The following is a 20,028-nucleotide window of genomic DNA, read 5'->3' on the forward strand; positions in this document are numbered from 1 at the left end:
CTCTGCCACAGAAGGTTGTTGAGGCCAGTTCATTGGCTATATTTAAGAGGGAGTTAGATGTGTCCCTTGTGGCTAAAGGGATCAGGGGGTATGGAGAGAAGGCAGGTACAAGATACTGATTTGGATGATCAGCCATGATCATATTGAATGGCGGTGCAGGCTCGAAGGGCCGAATGGCCTACTCCTGCACCTATTTTCTATGTTTCTATCTATATCTGTCGATATCATCGTCTATATCTCTCATTTCCATTTCCCCTGTCTCTCAGTCTTAAGAAGGGTCTCGAACCGAAACCACCTATTCCTTCTCTCCAGAGGTGCCGTTGAGTTACTCCAGCTTTTTGTGTCTATCGTTGGTTTGAACCAGCATCTGTAGCTCCTTCCTACTCATTCCCCATTAATTTCCCTTACAGTGCACCCTATTCTACCAACCCCAACCCTCCAACATATTCCACCATTCAGCAATGCAATAGTATCAATTTAAGGGGACAATTATTTTTCTGCTGCCTTGAGAGAAAGGTCAGTGCCAAAACAAGTCAAATAACATGATGACTCAAAGCTTACATATTCACAGGGTCACCAGCACCTGGTGCGTTAGCTGCAGGACATCAGGCAGCTCATTCAAAGTCCATCTCATTGCCTTTCCCTCACAGGTACGAAGATGACAAAGAAGCTGTTTCTCCTAGACGTCGACTGTGGTGTGGACGATGCCCAGGCAATAATGATGGCCCTGGCAGCTCCTCACGTACAGGTCTTGGGTATAACCTGTTGCCACGGAAACACGTCAATCAACAACGTGTGCAGGAACGTGCTCCGAGTGCTTAAAGTTTGCCACAAGTCAGAGGTGGGTGATGTAAAGGGACAGATTCTTAGCACAGACATGCCTATGTGCCCATTTCAAAAATCAATGGGCGCTGCAACCTATGATCAAATTAAGCTATAAGTAAGCTGTAAGTAAGCTATGATAAGCTGTATCTAACAATGACAATTATTTTGAAAACTGTCATTTTGCTGTGATATAGATTAGATTACGTTAGTTTATCGTCATATACATCAGTTCAGTTTAGTTTATTGTCACGTGTACCGAGATACAGTGAAAAGCTTTCGTTGCGCGCTAACCAGTCAGTAGAAAGACAATACGTGATTGCAATCGAGTCATTCACAGTGTACAGATACATGATAAGGGGATAACGTCTAGTGGAACGTAAAGCCAGCAAGGTCCAATCAAAGATAGTCGGAGGGTCACCAAAGAGGTAGATAATAGTTCAGCACTGCTGTCTGGTTGTGGTTGGATGATTCATTTGCCTGATAGAATGCTGAAACTCGGGAGGGGACAGGACGGCGCCGGAGAGCCGGCCGGGATCATCCTGGCTGCGGATGAAGCGCAGGTCTGTGCCACGTCTCCCTCCTCCAATCACCGCGCTCTATCCTCAGTCCCACCCCCCCCACCCCCCACTCCTCCCCTATGGGGCCAGGGGAGAGGGAGTGTGGGGCCAGGGGAGAGGGAATGCGCGGCCCGGGGCAGCGGGAGAGGGAGTGTGGGGCCAGGGGAGAGGGAGAGGGAGTGTGGGGCCAGGGGAGAGGGAGTGTGGGACCCGGGACAGCGAGGAGAGGGAGTGTGGGGCCAAGGGAGAGGGAGTGTGGGGCCCGGGACAGCGAGGAGAGGGAGTGTGGGGCAGCGGGGAGAGGGGCATAGGAGGGGGGGAGACATTGAAGTGAGGGGGCAGGCGAGGGAGTGCCGGGGGGGGGGGGGGGGGGGGGGGGGGGGGATAAGGCCTAGTGTGTGTGAAGTTGCGGGGAGGTTTACAATGTTTCTTATTTAATGTCCCTTGTCTAGTCTGAAATAAAGTTCATTATTGGATCAGAAGAAATATAATTGTGTGTGTTATATGATTATATACATTTATATGATTTTCATGTATGTGTGTTTATAAACATTTTATTCTTTAACAAGAATTAACAGAATTATGAACTAACAGAATTATGAATCTAACCCTATATCACACACAAAAACTCTCCCCGCAATGTCAATTACCCTGCGAGTCGGGTCGGTTCCGGTTACTACAAAATCAACTCAAACACTGCTTGTGAACCATTTAAAAATAAATGATTTAAAAAACATTAAAAAAGACAATTACCAGAGTCAAATTTTATTCTTGACAAGAAGTATGAACTGACAGATTTATGAATCTAACCCTATATCACACACACAAACTGTTGCCCCGCAACATTGATTACACTGCGAGTCGGGTCGGGTCAGCAAAGATCTTATATCCGCTAAAAGATCTTTGGGGTCAGGTAGGCTCAGGTTACTAAAATGGGCGGGGAAAAATGCCCAGGATCCCCTCCATAGCGTACTACACGTCAGCCCATTGCATTTTGCAGGAGTAGCCTATCTTGCTCTGCTATAAGATCTTTGGGGGGGATGTCCCTCACCTCTCAAAACATGGAGGGGACGTGTCCCCTCTGGCCCCCCCGGGTTTTCCGCCCCTGCATCCGACTACACATCACACACCTGCAAACCTACACCTAAACCTGGAGAGGACACTCCAGGGTCACCTGTGGCGTCGACACAACATGGGGAGCAGCCGTTACCGGTTATAAGTCATCGCTAGATTGGCGTAAAGCGAAGCGCCAGGGGTTTCTCCCGACGGTGGGAGGGATTTTCTGATCTCACTGGACAGCTACCGCCCGCCGCAAGCTGGGCAGCCCCCAGCCAATAAGGTGCTGTCCCGTTATCCTCACTGGACGTACGGGGATTAGGAACCATCTGAACAGCAGATCGCAACCTTCGCACCTGCCAACAAAAGAACTCATCAAAAGAGACCAGCTCTAAAACTGGGAACTTGGATTGTCTGGACAAATTCACCCGTGGTCAACCATGACTGAGGGGGGCCTATCACTATACTTTTTGCCTGATGGGAGAGGGGAGAAGGATTCAATGAAATTGCTTGCTCACATGAAGTTACTAATTAAATTATCCATACAGTAATGATAAATGCAACAATAGAATGGTGCAAGTTTGTAGTGAGAATTTTGATTAGTGTAAAAGCATATTAAAATACATGAATGGAATAACCAAATGAGGTAGTTTTTGAGAGTAAGTGTAGAGTTGAGAGTTAGTGGCAACACTACTGGAACTAGGGTGTGAAATAGGAATTGGTTCAGTCTGATAGCAGTGGGGAAGCTGTTCTTAACAAGTCTGAACATCAGGTTTTGAGCTCTTGAATCTGCTCCCAGAAGGTGAAGAGAGAAAAGGGAAGTGACAGGAATTGGTTGATGATATTTCCATCCATCTTGATGTTTCTTTAATCATAGAAGACACAGGTTTGTGGTGTTATTCTAGCTGGAGGTCTGTCACCAGTGGTGTTCCATAGGGTTCCATGATGGAACCACTGTTATTTGTGATATACTCTAAATATAAAAATGACTTGGACGTAAAGGTCGATGGGCTGGTTACTGAGTTTGCAGATGACACCTAAATTGGTGGAGATGTGTGGACCCCGACTACAGGTGCTGTCTGCACGGAGTTTGTACATCCTCCCCGTGACCTGCCTGGGTTTTCTCCGAGAACTTTGGTTTCCTCCCACGCTCCAAAGACATACAGGTTCGGAGGTTCAAAAGGGAACTGCAGATGCTGGAATATCGAAGGTACACACAATTGCTGGGGAAACTCAGCGGGTGCAGCAGCATCTATGGAGCGAAGGAAATAGGCGACGTTTCGGGCCGAAACCCTTCTTCAGACTGATGGGGGGTGGGGAAAGAAAGAATGAAAAGGGGAGGAGGAGGAGGAGCCCGAGGGCGGGCGGATGGGAGGGTGGGAGGAGACAGCTAGAGGGTTAAGGAAGGGGAGGGGACAGCACGGGCTAGCCAAATTGGGAGAATTCAATGTTAATGCCATAAGGACGCAAGGACCCCAGACGGAATATGAGGTGCTGTTCCTCCAATTTCCGCTGTTGCTCACTCTGGCAATGGAGGAGACCCAGGACAGAGAGGTCGGATTGGGAATGGGAGGGGGAGTTGAAGTGCTGAGCCACCGGGAGGTCAGGTAGGTTATTGCGGACTGAGCGGAGGTGTTCGGCGAAACGATCGCCCAACCTACGCTTGGTCTCACCGATGTAAATCAGCTGACATCTAGAGCAGCGGATGCAGTAGATGAGGTTGGAGGAGATACAGGTGAACCTTTGTCGCACCTGGAACGACTGTTTGGGACCTTGAATGGGGTCGAGGGGGGAGGTGAAGGGACAGGTGTTGCATTTCTTGCGGTTGCAACGGAAAGTGCCCGGGGAGGGGGTGGTGCGGGAGGGAAGGGAAGAATTGACGAGGGAGTTGCGGAGGGAGCGGTCTTTGCGGAAGGCAGACATTGGGGGAGATGGGAAGATGTGGCGAGTGGTGGGGTCACGTTGGAGGTGGCGGAAATGGCGGAGGATTATGTGTTGTATTTGCCGGCTGGTGGGGTGAAAGGTGAGGACCAGAGGGACTCTGCCCTTGTTGCGTGTGCGGGGATGGGGAGAGAGAGCAGTGTTACGGGGTATGGATGAGACCCTGGTGTGAGCCTCATCTATGGTGGCGGAGGGGAATCCCCGTTCCCTGAAGAACGAGGACATTTCCGATGCCCTGGTATGAAATGTCTCGTCCTGGGAACAGATGCGGCGTAGGCGGAGGAATTGGGAGTAGGGGATGGAGTCTTTACAGGGGGCAGGGTGGGAAGACGTGTAGTCCAGATAGCCGGCATCGCAGGACTTCTGCGCGGACTCGGTGTGCCAAAGGGCCTGCTTCCATGCTGTATCTCTAAACTAAACTAAACTAAACTAAACTAAACTAAACTAAACTAAACTAAACTAAACTAAACTAAACTAAACTAAACTAAACTAAACTAATCTTGGATATGCATGGAATGGAGGGATATGGATCATGTGCAGTCAGATATGATCAGTTGATGTTGACATCATGTTCGGCACAGGCATTGTGGGCTAAAGAGCCTGTCCCCCTGTGCTGTATGTTTCTATGTTTTATGTTCCATGCTCTAGTTCATCGTCAATGTTTCTTTTTCTCGTACATGCAGATTCCCGTGTACCGAGGTGCGGATGTCTCTCTCCTTGGAAAAGAGTTAAATGCGCACTTATACCATGGGAAGGATGGTCTGGGTGATGCTCCAGACTCCAAAGCTCCAGGGCTGGAGAACATACAAACTGAACATGCAGTAAATGCCATGATACGGATTGCCACGGCACATGCTGGCCAGGTGAGAAGAACAGGCCATTCAGCCCCTTTGCCACATTCTGTTCAGTTTCTCCATCCCATTTCATCACCCCCATTTGCATTGTTTTGATTTTGTAGCTCCTATCTCCTTTGCATAACAAATGTTGATGTGGTTGCTGGAATAAAAACAGAAAAGTCTGGGAATATTTAGTGGTCTTGTTGCCGTCCACAAGTCCATTAAGCCTTTGTAGATTCCTATTAGTGTTCGCTTTGCGTGCCTTTGTACTGACCCACGACTCAATCTGTACCTCAGCTTTTAAACGTACAACCATTCCTTTGCAACCATGAGCCATAGAGCTAGTCTCCACAGCCTGGTGAAACATCCTCCCCACCTCTACCCTGTTATGCCTAGAGAGTAATTTATATGTTTCAATAACGTCACCCCTCATTCTGCTAAACTCTGATGAGTAGATGCCCAACCAATCATCATTCCAATTATTCAATTCCAGCAACGAATTTGATGAGTCTTTGCTACTGACACAGTGGCACTGGTAGAACTGCTGCCTCACAGCACCCGAAACATGGGTTTGATCCTGACCTTGGGCGTTGTTTGCGTGGAATTTGCATGTTCTCACTGTGACTGCGCGGGTTTCCTCCGGGTGCTCCAGTTTCCTCCCATATCCCAATCTTCTTCTTACAGGTATGTTACAATACTTACCTTCAGCGACGCTGCAATTCTGCCACTGGCCGTGTGCACAATTTTGGCGCGTTTGAGGGGGGGAGGGGGGGGGGGGGGCTAAAACGCGTTTTTTTCTTACATTGTCCTGGATTATATTTGGTTGGAGTGCAAGCTTTTGTTGAAGAATCGTTCCGACGGGCGTTCTGTGTATTTTTTTTTTTAAATCACCCGACTCGTTCAGCGCTGGAGTCATTTTAAAATCAGCTTCTAAAGCCGACAACGCCGACAACAGGGACGGATTTCATGTAGGTGACAAGTAAAAGAAAGCTGTTTATTTTTATGTATAAAAGTGGTCCTTAAGATACCTTTAGTTCACATTTTAAGTTGCGAAACGGTGATTTAGTCCCCGTACCAACCGGCATGCAGATATGGGGTCTACGTCACTGCAAACCGCAACGTTCCAAATGGTCGCGTTCCAGAAAAACCCACAGGCAAGTTGATTTAAATGGCTATTAATTTATAGGTATTAAACATTAAATTCCTTCCAATTGGCCTATAAATCCATGACAATGAGATTTAAAAATTATGTTATATTGTGAATTCTTGTGTGAATGTTATTTGGGCACTTAGGCTATTTAAAAATGTTAATCTATTCTTAGGAAATTGATAGATGTTTAGATCTAGTAATTGAATTTTGTAATTAGCTACAATTAGGTAACTAACTAATTATATGCTTTAATTTCAAGTCATCTAAGTAAGATTGATTCATATTTGTTTCAGAATGCTTCAATCTATAAAAACTGAAAATGTATTTTAGTTCTCTTAATTTTTAAGAAAGTTATGGCCATTTGACTGTCCTCGATCACAGCTTTTGTGTTAAGTCAATGGAAAAGCAATAGAGAACAAGATGCTAATTTCCAAGTATTAAAATGGCCATAACTTTTTTATTACTGAAGATATGAAAGTGAATTAGGTGTCAAATTATACTTCTTTTTATGCTTTATCTGATGGGGGTAAATTACAGACTTGATTTTTAAAATCTCAAAATGTTGTAACATTGAGTCCACACACAAGATTAGAAATTATTCAGCCAGAGCTGAACACACTTCTCGGCATCTGCACACCATGGTGTCTGTCTTGCGCTTCTTGTGCTTCATGTGCGTGGTGGCGGAAAGATTGGTGAAAACAGGCCGCGACGTGAACACTCTCTCCTTGACCCCACGCCATATCCCAATGACATGTGGATTTGTAGGTTAAGGGCCTATCCCACTTGGGCGTCATTTGTGCATCATTTACACGGCATCATTTACGCGTCACGCGACGCACGACGTGTGCATGGCGTGCATTACGCGTGCATGGTGCGTGGTGATGTAGGCAGTGACGTGTGGTCGCGCGCGGCGCCCCAGGATTTTGGGATTCACAAAATGACGCGCAAATGACTCCCAAGTGGGATAGGCCCTTTAATTGGCCTCTGTAAATTGGGATACACAAAACTAGTGTGAACGGATGAGCAAAAGTCGGTGTGGAATCAATGGGTCGATGGGACTGTCTCCATGCTGTATCTCTAAACTAAACTAAACTCTGAACTCCCTTTTTAGGTAAGGTGAACATTTTGTGTACTATACTTATACAGGTGTGGTATACCGAAGTTGCAGCAATACCTTTGCTTTCAGGGTTACCTGACCTGGGATGTCTGCCATTGTAACATATGCTTCAAAGGAGCAGAGTTGCTGGAGGGACTCAGCAGGTCAGACAGCATCTGTGGAGGGGAAAGGATAGTCAACACTTTAGATCAAGACCCTTCATCTGCACTGAAAGAGTAGAGGGGAAGTAGGCAGAATAAAGCGTGGTGGGGCAAGAACTACCAGGGGATGTGGATCCAGGTGAGGAGGGGATGTTGATCCAGGTGAGGAGAGGTTGATTAGCAGGTGGGGGAGGATAAGGTGGTGATAATCACAGAAGCTGGGAGGTGAGAAGTGGAGAACAAAAGGCTTCAGATTCTAAACTCTTAAGGGCCTGTCCCACTTAGGCGTCATTTGCACGTCACGCAGGTGGCGCGCGATGATTTTGTATATCCCAAAATCCTGAGGCGTCGCGAGCGACCGTGCGTCACTGCTTACGTCACCACGCAACTTGTGCGCGTAATGTGCACCATGCGCGGCATGACGCGTGCGTCGTGACTCGTAAATGATGTCGAGTAATTATGCGCAAATAACGCTCGTGGGACACGCCCTTTACAGGAAGGTGAAGTGTCAGGTTGGTGTCAGATGGGAACAACAAAGTGGGGGGGGGGGGGGGGGAATAAGCAATAGGGGGTGGACAGCAAATAGTTTAGTTTAGTTTAGTTTAGTTTAGAGATAAAGGGTGGAAACAGGCCCACCGAATGAGCGCCAACCAGCGATCCCCACACACTATTACTATCCTGCACACACCTGGGACAATTTATAATTTTACCAAACCAATTAGCCTACAAACTTAAGGTACACAAAAAGCTGGAGAAACTCAGCGGGTGCAGCAGCATCTATGGAGCGAAGGAAATAATTTCAAACCCAGTCTCTGACGCTGTAAGGCAGCAACTCTACCGCTGCGCCACCATGCTTTAATGAGAACAAGACTGTTTGAACCTCAAACTGCTGTAGGTGCTTCTGATTAAACATCTGAGTATAAAATGAATTCTAAATGAGTACCGAAACAAGAGAGTGAAAATACCGGTTGTATTTTACCACTGTACAATGTTTCCATACGTCTCTCATTCTCTGTACTGACCAACTATTTATTACCCCACAGGTTACGCTTGTGGCCACTGGACCCCTGACAAATGTTGCGTTGGCTTCTAAAATGGATCCAACTTTCCCATTGAAGTTAAAACATTTGTACATCATGGGAGGGAATATGGAAGGTAGACCCTGTATTTTGTGCTATTCAACTGACAGCTGAATTCGACCAGACTTTATCTGATATTCATATACTGTCGAGGAATTCCCCTTACTACAAAAGGGGATTAGATAGAGTGAATGCACAGTCTTTTACCCAGAGTAGGGGAATCAATTATTCAATCATGGCTGATCTATTTCTCCCTCCTAACCCCTTCTCCTCATTCTAATCAAGAATCTATCTATCTCTGCCTTAACATAGAAACATAGAAACATAGAAATTAGGTGCAGGAGTAGGCCATTCGGCCCTTCGAGCCTGCACCGCCATTCAATATGATCATGGCTGATCATCCAACTCAGTATCCCGTACCTGCCTTCTCTCCATACCCTCTGATCCCCTTAGCCACAAGGGCCACATCTAACTCCCTCTTAAATATAGCCAACGAACTTGGCCTCGACTACCCTCTGTGGCAGGGAGTTCCAGAGATTCACCACTCTCTGTGTGAAAAAAGTTCTTCTCATCTCGGTTTTAAAGGATTTCCCCCTTATCCTTAAGCTGTGACCCCTTGTCCTGGACTTCCCCAACATCGGGAGCAATCTTCCTGCATCTAGCCTGTCCAACCCCTTAAGAATTTTGTAAGTTTCTATAAGATCCCCTCTCAATCTCCTAAATTCTAGAGAGTTAAAAATATCCATTGACTTGGCCTCCACAGCCTTCTGTGGCAATGAATTCCACTGATTCACCATCCTCTCACTAAAGAAATTCCTCCTTATTTTTCTAAAGGAACATCCATTAGAATATGGGGAGAAGGCAGGAACGGGGTACAGATTGTGGATGATCAGCCATGATCACAGTGATTGGCTGTGCTGGGCTCGAAGGGCCAAATGGCCTACTCCTGCACCTATTGTCTATTGTCCTTTAATTCTGAGGCTATGACCTCTGGTCCTAGACTCTCCCACTAGTGGAATCATCCCCTCCACATCCACTCTATCCAGGCCTTTCACTATTCGGTAAGTTTCAATGAGTGAGCGGCAGAGTGAACATTATTGTTGGTGCGAATGCTTTGCTTGGGTTTGACAATCTGCAATGAAAACTAAACTGAGCTCTATAATAGTAAATATTTACATGGGCCTACCTCATCGAGGAATCTTGATATGCGACTGTGGGGCATTCTTTACTTAAATTCCTTAAAGCAGGGATTCTCAACCTTTTTCGTCCCGTTTACCCCTGGCAACTTTAATAGCACATAACAATGTTATTTCACTTATTTATGAACAACTAATGAGGAACAAACCAGAACCAAACAGTCAGTCAATGAGAAAAAATATGTACAAATCCAGAATCAACATATTTACCCCCTGGGTAGGCGAAATTCACCCCCTGGGGGTAAATTTACCCCAGGTTGGGAACCCTTGCCTTGAAGTAATGATATGACACCTGAATTGCTGAGATATTTGTCATTGAATATTTTCAAGTAAGTGATAAGGAATTACTTTCACTGTACTGCTAAACGTGTTTGAGTAAAGGGAGCTTTAAAGTTGAGGTGGGATGAACTTCATTCATGGGTTTTATTTTTCAGGCAGGGGGAACATCACCGTGTGCGCTGAATTTAACTTTGCAGCTGATCCAGAAGCAGCTCATATTGTCCTGAATTATTTCGCGTGTCCCATGCACATCATAACCTGGGAATATTGTCTTTACCATCCTCTGTCTTGGGTAAGTTGTTGAAAGCAAACTCAATAGACAATAGACAATAGGTGCAGGAGTAGGCCATTCGACCCTTCGAGCCAGCACCACCATTCAATGTGATCATGGCTGATCATCCCCAATCAGTACCCCGTTCCTGCCTTCTCCCTATATCCCCTGACTCCGCTATCTTTAAGAGCCCTATCTAGCTCTCTCTTGAAAACATCCAGAGAACCTGCCTCCACCGCCCTCTGAGGCAAAAAATTCCACACTCACAATTCTCTGTGAGAAAAAGTGTTTCCTCGTCTCCGTTCTAAATGGCTTAACCTTTATTCTTAAACTATGGCCCTTGGTTCTGGACTCCCCCAACATCGGGGACATGTTTCCTGCCTCTAGCGTGTCCAAACCCTTAAGAATCTTATATGTTTGAATAAGATCGCCTCTCATCCTTCTAAACTCCAGAGTGTACAAGCCCAGTCACTCCATTTTCTCAGCATATGACAGTCCCGCCATCCCGGGAATAAACCTTGTAAACCTACACTGCACTCCCTCAATAGCAAGAATGTCCTTCCTCAAATTAGGGGACCAAAACTGCACACAATACTCCAGGTGTGGTCTCACTCGGGCTCTGTACAACTGCAGAAGGAACTGCTAGCATTTATTTCAAGAGGGCTTGGAGACAAAAACAGGGATGTAATGTTGAGGCTCTATAAGGCGCTGGTAGGTACAGAAGAGATTTACTAGAATGTTGCCTGGGTTTCAGCAACTAAGTTACAGAGAAAGGTTGAACAAGTTAGGTCTTTATTGTTTGGAGCGCAGAAGGTTAAGGGGGGACTTGATAGAGGTCTTTAAAATGATGAGAGGGATAAACAGAGTTGACGTGGATAAGCTTTTTCCATTGAGAGTAGGGAAGATTCAAACAAGAGGACATGATTTGAGAATTAAGGGACAGAAGTTTAGGGGTAACATGAGGGGGAACTTCTTTACTCAGAGAGTGGTTATCCATTTTGGTGGCAAAAACAGGAAAGCAGACTATTATCTAAATGGTGGCCGACTAGGAAAAGGGGAGATGCAGCGAGACCTGGGTGTCATGGTACACCAGTCATTGAAAGTGGGCATGCAGGTGCAGCAGGCAGTGAAGAAAGCGAATGGTATGTTAGCTTTCATAGCAAAAGGATTTGAGTATAGGAGCAGGGAGGTTCTACTGCAGTTGTACAGGGTCTTGGTGAGACCACACCTGGAGTATTGCGTACAGTTTTGGTCTCCAAATCTGAGGAAGGACATTATTGCCATAGAGGGAGTGCAGAGAAGGTTCACCAGACTGATTCCTGGGATGTCAGGACTGTCTTATGAAGAAAGACTGGATAGACTTGGTTTATACTCTCTAGAATTTAGGAGATTGAGAGGGGATCTTATAGAAACTTACAAAATTCTTAAGGGGTTGGACAGGCTAGATGCAGGAAGATTGCTCCCGATGTTGGGGAAGTCCAGGACAAGGGGTCACAGCTTAAGGATAAGGGGGAAATCCTTTAAAACCGAGATGAGAAGAACTTTTTTCACACAGAGAGTGGTGAATCTCTGGAACTCCCTGCCACAGAGGGTAGTCGAGGCCAGTTCATTGGCTATATTTAAGAGGGAGTTAGATGTGGCCCTTGTGACTAAGGGGATCAGAGGGTATGGAGAGAAGGCAGGTACGGGATACTGAGTTGGATGATCAGCCATGATCATATTGAATGGCGGTGCAGGCTCGAAGGGCCGAATGGCCTACTCCTGCACCTAATTTCTATGTTTCTATGTTTCTATGAATGGCGGTGCAGGCTCGAAGGGCCGAATGGCCTACTCCTGCACCTAATTTCTATGTTTCTATGTTAGCTGTGTGGAATGAACTTCCAGTGGAAGTGGTGGAGGCAGGTTCGATTTTATCATTTAAAAATAAATTGGATAGGTATATGGACGGGAAAGGAATGGAGGGTTATGGTCTGAGTGCAGGTAGATGGGACTAGGTGAGAATAAGTGTTCGGCACGGACTAGAAGGGCCGAGATGGCCTGTTTCTGTGCTGTAATTGTTATATGGTTATATGGTTATATATCTGAGGAAGGATGTGCTGGCTCTGGAGAGGGTCCAGAGGAGGTTTACAAGAATGATCCCAGGAATGTGTAAGTAAACCTATGATAAGCGTTTGTCAGCACTGGGCCTGTACTCGCTGGAGTTCAGAAGAATGAGGGGGGACCTCATTGAAACATACAGAATAGTGAAAGGCTTGGATAGAGTGGATGTGGAGAGGATGTTTCCACTAGTAGGAGAGTCTAGGACTAGAGGTCATAGCCTCAGAATGAAAGGACGTTCTTTGAGGGGAAATGTCATTGGTTGGTGGTGAATCTGTGGAATTGTTTGCCACAGAAGGCTGTGGTGGCCAAGTCAGTGGATATTTTTGAGGCAGAGATAGATAGATTCCTGATTAGTACAGGTGTCAGAGGTTATGGGGAGAAGGCAGGAGAATGAGGTTAGGAAGATGAAATAGATCAGCCATGATTGCATAGTGTAGTAGACTTGATGAGCCAAATGGCCTAATTCTACTCCTATCACATGACCTTATGACCTTATGAAAGACAAAATAGGGACAACTAAACACGGCAGTTCTATAGAACTTTGGCCGCATTTGGAGTCTTGCTGCTCTATAGAACTTTGGTCTGGTTGCATTTGGAGTCTTGCATGCAGTTCTGGTCTCCGTATTACAGGAAGCATGTGGAGGCTTTGGAAGGAGTGCAGAGGAGGTTTATCAAAATGCTGTCTGGATTAGTGGGTATTAGCTTCGGGGAGAGGTCAGACAGACTTGGATTGCCTTTGCTTGGAATGCCGGAGGTTGCGGGAAGACCTGATAGAAGAATATAAAGTGATGACATGCATAGATAGTGTAGCCGGTCAGAACCTTTTTCCCAGGATGGAAAAATAAAATACTAGAGGACTTAGCTTTAAAGTGAGAGAGCCAAAGTTTAGAGGAGATGCGCAGGGCAGCTTTTTTTTAACCTGGAACGTACTCCTGGGGGTGGTGGTTTAGGCAGATACAGTGGTGGCATTTAAGAGACTTTTGGATTGGCACATGGGTATGAAGGGAATGGGGCGATATGGATTATGGGCAGGCAGATAAGAGTTGATCTTGATATCATGTTTGGCACAGACATTATTGGCCATAGGACCTCTTCTTGTGCTATACAGTGTAATGTTCTATGTACATAGGAGCAAGTGTAGACTAATTAAACCTCAAGCCTGCGTAGGAAGGGACTGCAGATGCTGGTTCAAACCGAAGATAGACACAAAAAACTGGAGTAACTCAGCGGGATAGTCAGCATCTCTAGAGAGAAGGAATGGGTGACGTTTCGGGTCGAGACCCTTCTTCAGACTGGTTAGGGATAAGAGAAACGAGAGATATAGGCCATGATGTAGAGAGATAAAGAACAGTGAGTGAAAGATGTACAAAAAAGTAACGATGATGAAGGAAACAGGCCATTATTAACTGTTTGTTGGGTGAAAACGAAAAGCTAGTGCGACTTGGGTGGGGGAGGTATAGAGAGAGAGAGAGAGGGAATGCCGGGGCTACCTGAAGTGAGAGAAATTAATATTCATACCACTGGGCTGTAAACTGCCCAAGGGAAATATGAGATGCTGTTCCTCCAACATCAAGCCTGTTCTACTATTCATTGTAATCACGGCTTCTCTTTGTTCAACCTTCTTGTACCCACCCTTTCCTCATGATTCTTGATACCTTTAATTAACAATAACTATCACTCAGAATTCAAATAACCAATTAACCTGAAATAAAAGTAAAAGAAGACTGAAAACATTCAGCAAGTCAGGCCGCATCATAGAGTCATAGATTAATACAGTGTGGAAACAGGCCCTTTGGCCCAACTCACCCACACCGGCCAACAATGTCCCAGCTACCTTAGTCCCACTTGCTTGCGCTTGGTCCATAACCCTCCAAACCTGTTCTATCAATGTACTTGACCAACTGTTTCGTAAACGATGGGGTATTCCCAGCCTCAACTACCTCCTCTGGCAGCTTGTTCCATACACCCACCATCCTCTGTGTGAAAAAGTTACCACTCGGATTCCTATTAAATCATTTCCCCTTCACCTTGAGCCTGTGTCCTCTGGTCATCGATTTCTCTACTCTGGGTAAAAGTCTCTGGGCATCTACCCGATCCATTCCTCTCATGATTTTGTATACCTCTATAAGATATCCCCTAATCCTCCTACGCTCCATGGAATAGAGACCCAGCCTACTCAACCGCTCTCTATAGCTCACACCCTCGTAAATCTTTTCTGAACCCTTTCAAGCTTGACAATATCTTTTCTATAATATGGTGCCCAGAACTGAACACAATATTCTAAATGCGGTCTCACCAACATTTTTTACAACTGCAACATGACCTCCCAACATCTATACTCAATATTCTGACTGATGAAGGCCAAAGTGCCAAAAGTCTTTTTGACCATCTTATCTACCTGCGACTCGACCTTCATGGAACCATGCACTTGTACTCCTAGATCCCTCTGGTCTACAACACTACCCAGAGACCTACCATTTACTGTATAGGTCCTGCCCTTGTTTGACGTCCCAAAATGCAACACCTCACACTTCTCTGTATAAAATTCCATCAACCACTCCTCCGCCCACCTGGCCAATCGATCCAGATCCTGCTGCAATCATTCACAACCATCTTCACTATCTGCAAAACCACTAACTTTTGTATCATCAGCAAACTTGCTAATCTTGCCCTGTATGTTCTCATCCAAATAATTGGTGTAGATGACAAACAGTAACAGGCCCAGCACCCAAGCCCTGTGGCACACCATTAGTCACAGGCCTCCATTCTGAGAAGCAACCTTCCACCATCACCCTCTGCTTCCTTCCATGGAGCCAATTTGCTAACCATTCAGCTGTACCTCCTTGGATCCCATTAGATCTAATCTTCCAGACCAGCCTACCATGCAGCACCTTGTCGAACGCCTTACTAAAGTCCATGTACACAACATCCACAGCTCTGCCTTCATCAACCTTTTTGTTCAAGTCTTCAAAAAAAATCAAAAGAAGGCAGTTGAAAGAAACAGAGTTAACAATTCCATTCTGAGTTCTAGTTTAGAATGTGTTGGGAAATTTGTCTCATCAATTGTATTTATGTATGGAGCCAATCTTGCTGATCTGTATACAAAAAATGTGTTCACTGTATCTGGTACACGTGACAATAAAGAAATCAATGAACCATCGAATTGGAGGATAGGACACTGAGGGTTGATCTTCCAGATGTATATAAAGTCACGAGGAGCATAAATAGGGTGATTGCCCAGTCTTTTTCTCAGGGTTGAGGAACTAGTGGACATAGGTGAAGGGCTACTTTTTCCACAGAGGTTGTTAACTACATGGAATGAACTGCCAAAGGAGGTAGTTGAGGCAGGTACTATAATAACATTTTAGTTTAGTTTAGAGATACAGCACGGAAACAGGCCCTTCGACCCGCCGAGTCCGCGCCGACCAGCGATCACCACACATTAACACTAGGGACAATTTACACATTCACCAAGTCAATTAACCTACATACCTGAAGATAGGCTGCTGGGAAACATGAGGGGGAAAGGGATAGCTCTTAAGTGCTGGTATGGGTTCGAAGATCTTAGTTCCGTTCAGTTAGTTTATTGTCATGTGCAGTGAAAAGCTTTTGTTGTGTGCTATTCTGTCAGTGGAAAGACATTACATGAGAGTGGTGAGTCTGTGGAATTCTCTGCCTCAGAGGGCAGTGGAGTCAGGTTCTCTGGATGCTTTCAAGAGAGAACTAGATAGGGCTCTTAAAAATAGCGGAGTCAGGGGATATGGGGAGAAGGCAGGAACGGGGTACTGATAGGGGATGATCAGCCATGATCACATTGAATGGCGGTGCTGGCTCGAAGGGCCAAATGGCCTACTCCTGCACCTATTGTCTATTGTCTATTGATTACAATCGACCCATTTACAGTGTACAGATACATGATAAGGGAATACAAAATGCTGGAGTAACTCAGCGGGACAGGCAGCATGGGTGACGTTTCGGGTCAAATACAAGTTCTGTACTGTTTCATGCCTCCAGTGTCCGTCACCCCCTGACTCTCAGTCTGAAGAAGGGTCTCAACCTGAAACGTCACCTATTCCTTCTCTCCAGAGATGCTGCCTGTCCCGCTGAGTTACTCCAGCATTTTGTGTCCTCTTTCGATTTAAACAAGCATCTGCAGTCCTTTCCTATACATGATAAGGGAATAACATTTAGTGCAAAGTAAAGCCAGTAAAGTCCGATCAAAGATAGTCCGAGCGTCACCACTGAGGTAGATAGTAGTCCAGGACTGCTCTCTAGTTGAGGTAGGATGATTCAGTTGCCTGATAACAGCTTGGAAGTAACAGTCACTGAATCTGGAGGTGTGTGTTTCACACTTCTATACCTTTTGCCTGATGGGAGAGGGGAGAAAAGGGAATGGCCAGGATGTGATTCGTCCTTGATTATGCTGCTGGCCTTGTCGAGGCAGCGTGGGTACAAATGGAGTCAATGGAAGGGAGATTGGTTTGTGTGATGGTCTGGGCTGCGTCCACAATTCTCTGCAATAGTTGAGAGATAGTGTGTGAAAACAGGCCCTTTGGTTCACAGAGTCCATGCCGACTATCAATCACCTGTGCTATGTCACCCCATTATCAGAGGGAATGTCAAATAAAATGGCTTCCTCTGGCAAAGGCATTAAAGTTGCACCCACTTCCTTACCAAGATTACAATGGCATATGCAGTTTGGAATGTCACCATTTAACTACAGTATTTATGTACATGTTTTATTGCCACTGCCTCCACGTCTACAACTGCATTGGCAGAACGCTATTCACGGCTGATCAACAGTGCCAACTATCAATTTCCTGAGCCCACTCACAGAATTGGGACCGCATGTGTTGCAATGAGAAAACATATGTGGCTTAATGCATGCCTCCTAACACGCCAACCTCCAATGGACATAAATACAATTTCTGCATGCGGTTCACATCTTAGTTAGCTAGTGGGGAAAGCGGAAGGGATGGAGGCATTTAACAGCTGCGTACATGTTTATGCCAGCTTGCCCTCCTCTCACCATCTGGAGATGTGCCGAGTTTAACTTGGCATCACCAAACCTCAACCTCATGATTTACTTCTCCTTTCAGTTTTAGTGGTGCTCATTTCATCTTTAGTGGTGAAAAGTACTTTAGTCCATTCCCATGGTTCCTCATGTGTAGGAAAGAACTGCAGATGCTGGGTTAAGTCAAAGGTAGACACAAAATGCTTGAATAACTCAGCTGGACAGGCAGCATCTCTGGAGAGAAGGAATGGGTGATGTTTCGGGTCAAGATCCTTCTTCCAACCAAGGTCTGAAGACGGGTCTTGACCCGACACGTCACCCATCCCTTCTCCGGAGATGCTGCCTGACCCGCTGAGTTACTCCAGCATTTTGTGTTTACCATGGTTCCTCATTTGAGAAGAAAGGGCTGTAGAGTTAAAGAACTTTACAAGGTTAACATGAAATACATCTTAACTGGATTGAATGTTATTAATGTGCAATGATTTTAGATTTATGGAAAAAATCTGGAGGTTTGTTAGAAAAACAGCAGCAATGCCAGAAAAATATTTGTTCAGTATTTAGCACTCACTGACATGAGATAAGGCAAAATTCTGCTATATTTGTTCAACTTGTTTTGTACTATCTGTAGTGCCTACACTGAAACCATCTGTGCACCCTATGTGCCACTGAGTCTGAAGAAGGGCCTAGACCCAAAACGTCACCTATTCCTTTTCTCCAGAGATGTTGCCCGACCCACTGAGTTACTCCAGCTGTTTGAGTCTACCTTCTGTTTATGGATGGAAGTGATGACATTTCTTTCCTGTAATTTGCCAGGCGTTCTTCGAGGAGTGGATACATCAAGGCACAAAGAAAGCTTCCTTTATGAAGAAGATAACGGCACACAGCGAAACAATTGCCAAGAGCAAGCAAGGCAACAGAGATTTGTATATTGTACCGGGTTTTGTGTCCTGCGATTCTTATGCAATGGCCACGGCTATTGACGAGAGTGTTGTCACTGAGCACATCCATGTGGGAGTGAGCGTGGAGTTACAGGGGTCACTAACCAGAGGGATGATGGTCCTGGACAAATCAAACCTACTGAAAAAACAACATCGAGCTTTTATCGCAACAAAATGTGATATGGAGAAGTTTAGTCAATTTATGATGTCCGCTCTGAAATAGTGAGAGGTTAATAGTAACAATAGCAACATCAGCCTTGTAACTGAATTAATAAAGTGTGTTTATATTTGCACCTACTTCTTCTCTCCCCCTCTCCCTCCACATACACTCCTTCCTCTAGCTTCACAATTCCCTCACCTGTATAACTGTATCAACCTATTACCTGCCCGGTTTTGTCCTACCCCTCCTCTCTTCCAGCTACCCCTGCCCCCCCCCCCCCTCCCCCCCCCACACTCACTCAACAAGGGTACAAACCTGAAACATCACCTGTTCAGAGATCCAGAGATTCCTACAGATCTGCTGAGTTACTCCAATACTTTGGGCCATTTTTTGTTTATTTCCTTTGTCTTCTCTTCCACTTCTCATTTTCTCCTCTAAGGGTAGTGAATGTCTCCATCCACAGTAATACACCTGTATCCTAATCAAGTTGTCTCTCTTCTTCCATGGGTTGTGTTATTGATCATATCATCCCCAAATTTAATCTTGTCCACTCAAGATCCCAACTTAGTTCAGTGCAGAGTTATGACCAGTAGTTTCTTTTGTTTTTAGAGATATAGCGAGGAAACAGGCCCTTCGGGCCAACGAGCCCGTGCCGACCAGCGATCCTCGATGATTAACTCTATCCTACACACACTAGGGACAATTTACACTTATACCAAGTATACAAACCCCAGCCAATTAACCTACAAACCCTGTATGATATTGGACTGTAGGAGGAAACCCAAGTTCTCAGAGAAAACCCACAAGGTCACGGGGAGAACATACAAATTCTGTTTAGACAGCACCTGTAGTCAGTATAGAACCCGGGTCTCTGGTGCTGCAGACGCTGTAAGGGCAGCAACTCTACCGCTGCGCCATCGTGCCGCCCTGTTGATTTTGAAGTTGATTGAATTCCTCTTCCATCCTGCAGATGGTGTATGGTTAACATTCTCTCTTGTATGTTCTGAAGTAGCTGAGGAGGTCAACATAGGGTGAGTGGATGCTTTGGGTCGCGATGTTGGGGAAGTCCAGAACAAGGGGTCGCAGTTTAAGGATAAGGGGGAAATCTTTTAGGACCGAGATGAGAAAAACATTTTTCACACAGAGAGTGGTGAATCTCTGGAATTCTCTCCCACAGAAGGTAGTTGAGGCCACAGTTCATTGGCTATATTTAAGAGGGAGTTAGATGTGGCCCTTGTGGCTAAAGGGATCAGGGGGTATGCAGAGAAGGCAGGTACGGGATACTGAGTTGGATAATAGTAGACTTTTATCTGAATGGTGGCCGATTAGGAAAAGGGGAGATGCAATGAGACCTGGGTGTCATGGTACA

General features: G+C 45.6%; 1 protein-coding gene across 1 annotated transcript; it reads left to right on the forward strand.

The window, feature by feature from the left end:
• Nucleotides 1-658: 658 nt before the first annotated feature.
• On the forward strand, nucleotides 659-18,796 carry LOC116974594 (inosine-uridine preferring nucleoside hydrolase-like). The gene is made up of 5 exons (XM_033023242.1): nucleotides 659-841; nucleotides 5,063-5,242; nucleotides 8,666-8,777; nucleotides 10,332-10,468; nucleotides 18,375-18,796. Exons 1-5 carry the CDS (start codon nucleotides 659-661, stop codon nucleotides 18,720-18,722), a joined length of 960 nt encoding a protein of 319 aa, XP_032879133.1. The 3' UTR covers nucleotides 18,723-18,796.
• Nucleotides 18,797-20,028: the final 1,232 nt, after the last annotated feature.

This window comes from Amblyraja radiata, chromosome 6, assembly GCF_010909765.2.
Source record: "Amblyraja radiata isolate CabotCenter1 chromosome 6, sAmbRad1.1.pri, whole genome shotgun sequence".
Taxonomy (NCBI): domain Eukaryota; kingdom Metazoa; phylum Chordata; class Chondrichthyes; order Rajiformes; family Rajidae; genus Amblyraja; species Amblyraja radiata.

Excerpts from the sequence above, each read along its gene's own strand:
- LOC116974594 (XM_033023242.1), top strand. The coding sequence starts at position 659 with ATGACAAAGAAGCTGTTTCTCCTAGACGTCGACTGTGGTGTGGACGAT. Across the intron at positions 5,243-8,665 it reads CCACGGCACATGCTGGCCAG|GTTACGCTTGTGGCCACTGG; the intron begins GTGAGAAGAACA and ends ATTACCCCACAG. Across the intron at positions 10,469-18,374 it reads TTTACCATCCTCTGTCTTGG|GCGTTCTTCGAGGAGTGGAT; the intron begins GTAAGTTGTTGA and ends GTAATTTGCCAG.